The sequence below is a fragment of the Mangifera indica genome, chromosome 4 (genome assembly GCF_011075055.1).
Source record: "Mangifera indica cultivar Alphonso chromosome 4, CATAS_Mindica_2.1, whole genome shotgun sequence".
NCBI lineage: Eukaryota > Viridiplantae > Streptophyta > Magnoliopsida > Sapindales > Anacardiaceae > Mangifera > Mangifera indica.
The window spans coordinates 1,604,243-1,614,281 of NC_058140.1; the positions used below are offsets into that span (position 1 = coordinate 1,604,243).

General features: G+C 33.1%; 1 protein-coding gene across 2 annotated transcripts; it reads right to left on the bottom strand.

Moving 5' to 3' along the window:
- Window positions 1-207: 207 nt before the first annotated feature.
- Window positions 208-4,631, bottom strand: LOC123215012 (auxin efflux carrier component 3-like). 2 transcript variants are annotated; one of them, XM_044635044.1, is made up of 6 exons: window positions 3,224-4,631; window positions 2,854-3,127; window positions 2,685-2,770; window positions 1,588-1,745; window positions 1,429-1,505; window positions 208-863 (listed from the first exon to the last, which is right to left on the bottom strand). In XM_044635044.1, exons 1-6 carry the CDS (start codon window positions 4,494-4,496, stop codon window positions 797-799), a joined length of 1,935 nt encoding a protein of 644 aa, XP_044490979.1. In that variant the 5' UTR covers window positions 4,497-4,631; the 3' UTR covers window positions 208-796. The 2 variants fall into 2 exon arrangements, with proteins under 2 accessions (XP_044490979.1, XP_044490978.1); XM_044635043.1 differs by having other exon boundaries at window positions 2,854-3,151; window positions 3,224-4,617.
- Window positions 4,632-10,039: the final 5,408 nt, after the last annotated feature.

Consider the following 10,039-nt stretch of genomic DNA (forward strand, 5'->3'; position numbering starts at 1 on the left):
CACAGAAATGGCCAAAAGCTTAAAGCAAAAAAAAGCTAGAAACTAAGCTGCTTTTGACTGCAGCTATCTACTCTCAGCTTTCACGTTTCTCATCCTCCATTACTCAGCTTTACCAAAAAGCTGAGGGCCCTAAAAAGTGCTTCTGAAAAGCTTTTGTACATAAGCAAAAGTACAAAACCCATAAAGCAAAATAGAAAGACAATTTGCTTTCTTTCAAACATCATTTCATTCTAGCCTTTTTTTCCCTTTAATTTTTTTTTGATTTCTTTGCCTCAAAGTTTATCAAAGCAAAAACGACAAAGGCAAATAATTGCTGGATCTTAGTACAATCAAATGCCAACACTAACAACAAAAGCATAAAAAACAACAAAAATAAAACCAAAAAAAAAAAAAGAAAAAACCTTCTTCCCATTCCTCTTCTTAATCTCATTCATCCTCTTCTTAATTAATTATGATTAATTATAATCACTAACCACCAGCTTCCTTTTTTCCCTCTTAAATGTCTCCTTCTTCTTCCTTGTTCTTGCTTTGTTCCACTAAAAAATATAGACTCCTGAAATTGGTGACAACTTTGGCTTCTAGTGGGGGCATGATCCTCATATCAAGGCTTTAATTCTTCTAAAGCTCCAATTATTTTGGAGCTTAGCTTAATTCTTCACTCTTCTACTTTCCCGGAAAATCTTCATGTGATTTCAACAAAATCCCGGTTGATTTTCTAGCTACCCAATCATTGCTTCCCAACCCAAGCCATGAATATTCCCTTCTAAGTCCTCTCTTGCATTCAGAAAGTTTTATCTCACAATCCCAGTAGGATGTAGTAGACCAGAGTAATTGGTAATGCTATCAACATTCCAAATATGACCCTGCAAAATTATTATATCAAGTACTAAAATCAATATAAAAAAAATATGTATGAAAATTGATGCATAATTATGTGACAGAGTATTATTTTATCACAAATTCAAAATCATTTAATTATATTTGAACCTTGGACATATAATAGTTTTAAATCAAATTCCTGAGAAAGAATATCTTTTATCTCAAGATAGCTTGCTCTAGTTCTTTTATGAAACTTTCGTTAATGGGTAAGCTACACATTTTACATGTTATAACGATTCACATGACATGATCAAATGATACAAGTCTTGTATAAGAATCCACAACACACTAAAACACCCTTATTGACAATTCTGTACTATGATAAAATCTAGGGTTTTTCGAACTATGAAATATCCCACACGAGTAAATCTTTAAGTTTACCCTCTCTTACTAAGAGAGAAATCAACAAAATTATTTGCACTTACCAATTTGCGTGTCATATATGATATCACATAAGTATTGATATATCACAAAATATATATATATATATATATATATATATATATATATATATATATATATATAATAAAATTAATATTTATCACTTACGCAGTACTAAGAATGGCCGGATGTACATTGTACTCTTTCGCAAATACAAACGGGACAATTCCTTGTGGCAGTGCGGCCTATTGAAAACAGGATGGTTTAGTGATGGACAAATTCTAAAAGCAAGAAAGTTTTAGCTGAAGCAGACGTGAGAACTTTTACCTGGACGATTGCAACGCGAAGGAGGTTACCACGGAGGCCGACGGCAATGGAAGCTGCGGCCATTACGGCGGGGCCGGTGAGGAATCTAATGGCCATGGCGAATGTTGCAACTGAGTTGCCACAAGCTATGATTTTGGGTTGGAGAGCCATAAACAAACCTTTCAACAAACACAATAAAAAATATGAAAAAGATGAGCAAATTGCAGAAGGGCTGGCTGGCTGTCACTGTTTCAAATTCAATTTTAATTTTCAATGACCCTTTCTTAACATGGACCATTTTGGCATCAATCACAACCTATATCACCCAACCCTGGTTCGCTAAACGACGTCGCTCATTAGCTAGCCTGACCCACATGTCGGCTGGTTAATACCCCTTATGACCAATGGATAAAAAGCTAGGGGTGGATAATCAGGGGTTGTCTCAAACAAGTTGTTTTCGAATTGAGGTTTCAGTTCAACGGTTTATATCAATATCAATTCATTTATCTATTCGATGATATTATTTATCCTATAAAAAACCCTCCGATAATATTATGCATAAACTCAAATAAGTTTAGATTCAATTTTGAATTGAGTATTATAGATTTGATCTAAACTCGAACTAGACCAACGAAGCTTAATTAGGGTATTATGAGTATTACCCATGGATAAAAAGCTAAAGATGGATAATCATGACTCGACTCAAACAATTGATTTCGAATTGAAAATTTAATTCAATATTTTGAATAGAGATTAACTCGTTTGTTCATTTGATAAACTGTTTATCCCATCAAAAACCCTCTAATAACACTAGATATTAGCTCAAATGAGTGTAAACTTGACCTTAAGCTAAGAATTATAAATCCAATTCAGACTCAAACTGACGCCATAAAAGCTCAGAAAATGGCATGGCTGTCAGTAATTGTGATGCCAAACTACTTATATCATAAAATTTATGCGTTCAGTTATACAGAACAGTGCTGTCTGTACAAAATTGGGAAGTTCTGCATTATTCTGTACCATTTGAAGAAATGGAGCCCAGACCCAGTTAGGAAATGGAGAAAAGTGAGTGTTTGGAAAGAAAGAAAACTGGATTTACAATAATTGAGATCACCCACCTAAGCTGAACATAGCCATTCCGAGACCCGCATCCGACAGAATTGAGATTGACTGCTGTATTATTTTAGGCATTGACACATGCCACCTGCAACCAAATCCAGGACAAATTAATCCATTGTATTAAAAAGTGACCGATGGGTCAAACAACAGTTGATTTCTTAACTTTACCTGAAAGCGATAAGAGACCAAACCACTCCAATGAGACTAGAGTATGTGTTGGGATTGCGGATTAGTTTTCGCCACACCATGATCAAGATCAGACGTGTCATAACGCTCGCCGGAGGCATCATTTTTCCAGCACCGGCATCCGGGACTCCGGCGGCAGCTTTTGGGTGCAACTCCGCGGTTGAACTAGACCCTAGTTTATTGAATCCAGTGGGTCCTTCTTTCTCCTTATCTTCTTCTTCTTCTTCTTCGTGTACTCTTCCAGCAAAGCTGAAATCTTCACCACCGAAATCCGGAATGGCTTTATAATACAAAAAATGATAAATTTAATCTAATCACAGTTGAATTATTAATATTAGTATTCAAATTCTACCTTTGTTTTCCCCATTTTGAGGATGATCAGTGACCAACATCCTGATCTCTTTAGCTCCTTGATCAGACCGTCCAGATTGCTCGGAAGCTCCGAAATCCGCCCCACCAAAAACATGAAGTCCACTGGCGACTTCCGAGACGGGGGAGGCGCTGGAGCTCCACACAAACATGTGAAGCTCTTTGGCGTCATGGTTTGTTTTATTGCTCAAATTCATTTGCTGTTGTTGCTGATTCGGATTCTGATTCTGGTTCTGGTTCTGAATAGTTTTTGTAGCTTTAGAAATTGAGCTAGAGAACTCGGGATTCGGAGCTGGGTACGAAGCGGGTACAGTTTGAGCCGGATAAAATCCGAATCTAGGAGAAGAAATTGTTTGTCCGCAATTCTCTTCAAAATTTGATGGCCTTGGAGTAGGCCCTCTGGAGGATTGCACAGAGTACAAATCGGCAGGACCGAAATTTGAAAGTCTTCCGCCTGGAAATCCCTGGACGCCCATCATGTTGTAAAAATCAGAGTGGTTGAAATTGGAGCCTCTCGGAGTCTGGTTTCTCGACGAGCTCAAGCTGTAAATTTCGGCGCCAGTGAGATTGGACGGCCGAGGAGTTAATGCCGGAAGCGAACAGGGTCCTAAAGACCTTCTCGAAGCATTAGATTTCCTCACTGTAACATGAAGCTTTCCATCGTCACCAATTTCTGCATCAGTCTCCAGGAAGTCTCTGCCGTCAAGCGACACCACATCGGAGTCAACTTTGAACGAAACTATCGACGCGGCGGTCTCCGGGAACTGCTCCATAATCAACATCCTCGCGCCACGGTACTCGAAGAGAAATAACAGTAAAGTGTACCAAATTATACACTGTAAAACCACAATCTGCACCATTAGACTCCCGGAGTACTTGCCGTACATGGCGATAAGCAGAGGAATCCCCATAACCAGAGTGTTTGGCAAAGTTGAAAGAGAAAAAATCGTAATCATCCATTCAAGGCTGCCATTTTTTGTGAAGTTGGTCCAAATCGCTAGCGCAAACAGCATGATAATTTTCTGCAGAGTGTCCGCGGCTATGAAACGGAAGTTCATGGCGTAAGGATTGTTAGTAGAAATGAAATGGAAGGACAAAAGAGGGACGGCGAAGATGGCGACGAAACGGTTGATTCCTGAGCACTGATCGGGAGAGAAAATCTTCCACCACCGGACGGAGCCGTAGGCCAAGATCATGGCGACATACAGAGGAATCACCGCCGTCAAAACGGTGTAGAGATCGTGCCAGGTGATCATTTTTTTACAGGATTTTGTTGAAGATGAGAGAAGATCTAAGTGGTTCTTGCTTATGAAGAGAGATGAAGGGCAAAATGGGAAGTGAAAAAGAAACCGTTAGATAACGAACTTGAAGGGCAATTTGTAATGATTCTGCAGAGCTCAGAAGGACTGAAACTGGAGGATATAAAGAGGAAGAAAGAGAACGAGAGATTGTACTTGAAATGGGCTTGGGCTTGGGCCTGGGCCCAATTACCAAGTGTGAAGTTGGGTTAGAAAGTTACCAGCTGACATGGTTGTCTTAACCAGGAGGAAAGTTAAGGGCGTAGTACAAGTGGTTAGGGATGGAGTTGAACTGAGGCAGCTCGATACAAGTTAGAAATTTTAGTCAACAGTCTAGCTCAAATCCTTTTTTAGTGATGTTGTGTATCTCGTGGTGATATCATGTATTTTACCAATAATACTATTTATCTCATTAATAATTTTTTAATAATATTTTTTATCAATTTGAATTCAAACAAAATTTAGTTTGAATTAGACATAACAAAATTGAGTCGAGCTTAGACCAACTCATGTTTAAGCTTAGTTCAACCTAAAGGTAGCCCTTATAGGAGACCAAGAGTTTATGATTTTCAGTTCGAAGAATCCGGCCAAAAATGAGGTATATTCTATTGAATTTTTAGGGTTTTTTTTGAGAGAAAAATATAATAAATAAATTTTATCACTATTTGTATAAATGTGTAAACTTAAATTTTGATATATTTATATTTTTTTAACTTAATTCGTTTATGAAATGAGCATAATATTGAGTTTAAATTTAACTTGTTCGATTTAAATTCAAAATTAAACCCAAGCAATTTGAGCGACAAAATTTCTTTGAATGATGTCAAGTAGCGATAAAAGAAGAAATTTCGATCAAGCTTACCTAGTTTCCTGAATTGAAAACTTCCATATTATATATTTTTTGTTAGTCGACATATAATAATGTTTCGGGAGAAACTATTAATTTGACTGAAGAGATTATTTTGAATTTAAAATAGAATTCTTGGAAAAAGAAAAATGTTTTCTAAAATAAATATGAATGCATCTCATTTTTATGAGTAATATTTTTGATAATCAAGAACCTCGTCTATATTTGTTAGATGGATAAACTTGAAATCATATTTATTGGATGGATAAATCTGAGATATAATAATCGGATCTACAATTACTGTACCAGATAAGTCAAGATTTTATAAACGTGACAGAAACTTAAATCTAGACCTTTACCTTAAGAGTTTTAATACTCCATCAGTTTTGCTAATATTTCGGGTCTAAATAACAATAATAGTAATAAGAATTTATATGTGATGTAATATTATATTTTCAATATATGCACTTAGCATTGAATACTAAATTAGGTACATAAATGATATGTTATTATATGATGATACAATTTTTGTGTATTTAATTAAATATTCAAAATTGGGTACACATAATATTATTCAAATTATATTCTGGGTTTAACCTACACTTTGGCTAATTCTTTTTGATTCAATCCTTAAACCCGTTTTAACCATTGGAAACTTTGTAATTGTTGAGATTACTGACAAATTATGGAATAGGCCAAGTTGGAGGTTAAAAATTTTGAATTGTTGGTGTTTAAACGAGTCTCTTTAGTAAGGAATATGTATTATATTACAAGACTATAATTTTATTTGGTTGAATATTATTTTAATATTTATTTAATTTATCACCTATCCAATTGTCAATTGGATCCATCAAACTAATCACGACCCACACTGGTCCCTTGATCTGGTTTGAAGACATTGCATAACTTGTCAAATTTGATATTAACCTCCAAATTTGTGATTTTTTAAAAACTTTTTCTTATGGTGTTTGGCATTATTAATTTTTATTTTCATTGTTGTAAAACATGAAATAAAAGTAGTTTCATTACGAGAAACACATTCGTATATGATCTTTGAATAAAAGTAATTAATTAAAATGACCGATTTAGCTAAGTGTATGCGAAGTTGATAATCATTTCAGGGGTTATACCTTTGACCAAAAGATTATGGTTTGACAAAATTGCCCCATTTATAAAGTTGTTTTGACTTAATATAACCATCTCAAAACTCGCATACACTCTGAATAGAAAATATCTTGTTGTATATACCCACTTTTTGTTATCGATCTTGAGTTTTCCATTGGTCTTTTCTCACAAATAATTGAGTAAAAAATTAGTAAATCGTTTATTTTCATCTGGTCAAATTTTATTTGCATTGAAATGACGATTTGAGGATTTTTTATTCCAATTTTTTTTTTTTTTATGGTGACATTGAATGAATTAAGGGTGCTTTTGTTGAGTTTTGGGAATAATTGCATGATTGAATATGATTAAAATCGATTGATAGTGAAATCCGTAATGAAATTGTATCACACCGTGTTCGAATTATTTAATATTCTATATTCTATGCGAGAATACAATGGAATTGTTGAGTAATATTACACGAATGCATCCTTATCCAACTCAAATGAATCCAATCTACTTTGCTTTGAAATTTGTGCACAAAATTTTGTTCTAATTCTCCTTTTGTGGTACCTGTTCTATGCAAATGCTTCACTTTGTCGGGAACAATTTCAGCTTTCAACTCTTATCTTTTTTCATATGATAGAGACCATAATTAAACTGAATGAAGGAATCAAATGAAATTCAAATAATCTATTCATATATGTGGAATGTTCATGCATCTATCTGTTTTTTTTAAGTGACGAGAAATCTCAATTAGTTTAGTTTAATTAATCATCTATTTGAGATAGAATCTAAAATTAAATCAATAAATCTTAGAGAAACTACTCTAGCAATTCACCGACAAGTCTCTCACTTTAATACAGATATATAATAAGGTGATAATGTGTGCAGATAAATTTATTTGTCAGAGTATAAAGACAAATGTGAATTATACAACTCCATGTTAAAAATTTCACCTCTTAACCAATAATTTTGCGTATATCTATGGTGAATACTTCATTGTTGTTTAAAATTTATTAAACTAATTCTACGGATATGTTATTGTGTTATCGGTTATAGCTGACAAAATTGAAGTTAAACAAAGGAATCAAATTACATTCAAATACTCTTTACATATGTTGAATGTTCATGTGTCAATCTTTTTTTTTTTTTAGACAAGGAATTGCGCTTGGTGGAGTTTGATCACCTCTCTAGGATAGATTCCAATTACCAATCCGATAAATCTTAAGGAAACTAATCCAACAATCCATTGTTAGAGTTTTCTGCTTTAATACGGACGTATTATAAGACAATAAGACATGCATTCAAGTTCATTTTTAAAAGTATAAAGACAAATTTGATTTTACAAATTTACGTTCGAAATTTCATATCTTACCCAAAAATTCTACGTATATCCATGGTGACTATGTTGCTATTGTTGTTGTTTAATCTTTTGTTCAACTGATTGTTGATTTTTCTTATAAAAATAGATCCTTAGTTTGAATAGCATAATTTGCAAAGATTGGGAGAATTTAGGTGAGTCCTTTTCAACTTGACGTTGGATTGCAGACAATCACAAATCATGCATGCCATGCATGGTTGCGTGTAAGCAAAAACTTGCCTCGAACACGTCACTTTACTATTCACACCCTTTTTTCCAGTATCTTTGTCCTGGGGGTGTTGACGGGGAGGAAAAAACAGTATCATCACGTTTCCTCGATGTTAAATTTGGTTCGGGATTGATTTCTCCATAGCATTGTCATGCATCGGCGGCTCTTTTTGTTTCATTTAAAAAAAAGAAAATTATAACAAGAAGGGAAAAATAATAAATAAATAAATAATTTTTATTATAAATAATATTTTTATAATTTTAGTAATTAATTAATTATATTTTTATTAAAATTAAATAAATTTATAATATTAGTAAAAATATGTGATTGTTAAAAGTTATTTTCTATTATTAAAAAATTTTAAAAGCGAGAAGATTCATGTCGTTGTTTGTTATTATAGTTTTTCTTATTAAAAATATTAATGACGAGAATACTTTTAATAGAAAAAACTATAATGATTGGTGACAAAGAGATTTAACGAAGAAAAATAGATTTTTAACACCTATTTCTCTTTATTAAAATCATAAATTTTTTTATTTTTAATGACACTATAAATAATTAATTGATAAAAAATTATAAAAATAATATTATAGCAACCAAATACTTCATTTTTCTCTCATTATTGTCATTTTTTTATAGTGTTCTTTAACAAATATTTTTTTCGTCTCTGACAATTAACGATGATATTATTCACCAGTGAAATAAGTTATTTTAGACTTAAACTAGAACTAAATCTTATTTGAGGTCAATCCGATTTGAGTTCATCATGAGAGAACATTACAAAAGAATTAACCCACTTACATGCGCAAAGATGCATGAATAATAATTGTTGAAATCAAGTTTTTCTAATTTTGGGTGCTAATACTTGGATGATTGTGATGGTCCTAAACATGAAGAGAAACTGAAAGTGTGACAAAATTGGTTTAATGAGTCTAACCGATCAAAATTAGAACCAAATTAAACACTTTTGAGCCAGTGATGATCAATTAATTGGGTTTCAATATTTATATTATAGAAGAATGATTAAGGCATTGAGTTATAAACATCGGTCACATTCAATTCATTACCTAAACTTGTCAGTCCCTTTGCTCGCATGATTGAATGGGTTATCATTTCAATCAAAAGCAACAACTTTTGAAGACTTTTCAAGGATGCCCACCATAGATTTTATTCTATGATTTGTTCGGGGCATTTGTTTAGTTTAGACTAGATGAAAAAATCCCCAGGAAGATAACTCTCTCTTGTTTTATTTTTTAATCATGCTCAATCGAGTTGGAAAATGAAGTGGTTTAAGTTCAATTTGAATATATTATAGTGAGTTCAAGCCGAATTTAGACTAACCAAAGATATTATAAGAGGATCATCAATAAGATGAAAAATATTATTGACATAATGAATAATATTATAAATAGGGTAAATAGTATTGCCAGCAAAATGAATAATATCATTGGTCAGGTAAACAATATTGTCAGAGAAGGATTTGAGCCAAATTCAAGTTAAGTTATCAAAATAAAACTTTAGGTCAAATTAATCCTAATTCGAGTCGAACTGACTTAGTTGATGGGTCCATGCCTAATCAGCATCAAAATGATTTGGTTCCACTTAAAATATGAATTGTTAGGGGCTTAATCTTATTTATTCACTTATATAATCACACTTGATTAATTTTATCTAATTTTTAGCTAATCACAACCCAAAAGTTTCACTACATTGTGTTATGCCATCAAAACTTCTTCTAAGACAAACTTGTGTATATGACATCTCTAAAGATGATCAATGACTAATGGACATATGTCATGTCAACTCACAAGTTGAGATTAAGAATTTCAAACAACACTGAATCTTATCCAAAAGTTGTGACATAAAACGGGGGTTACTATTTGCCACGACTTCCGTTATCTCTTTATATTAAATAATAGTTTTATATTGTTTTAGAACTACTTCCTACAACTTCTATAATG

What these genes read in the sequence shown, in the direction of transcription:
- LOC123215012 (XM_044635043.1), bottom strand. Translation starts at nt 4,496, where the DNA reads ATGATCACCTGGCACGATCTCTACACCGTTTTGACGGCGGTGATTCCT. An exon ending in TCAAAATGGGGAAAACAAAG is followed by an intron (nt 3,152 to 3,223) that starts GTAGAATTTGAA and finishes TGTATTATAAAG; the next exon opens with CCATTCCGGATTTCGGTGGT. An exon ending in TGGTCTCTTATCGCTTTCAG is followed by an intron (nt 2,771 to 2,853) that starts GTAAAGTTAAGA and finishes ATTTGGTTGCAG; the next exon opens with GTGGCATGTGTCAATGCCTA.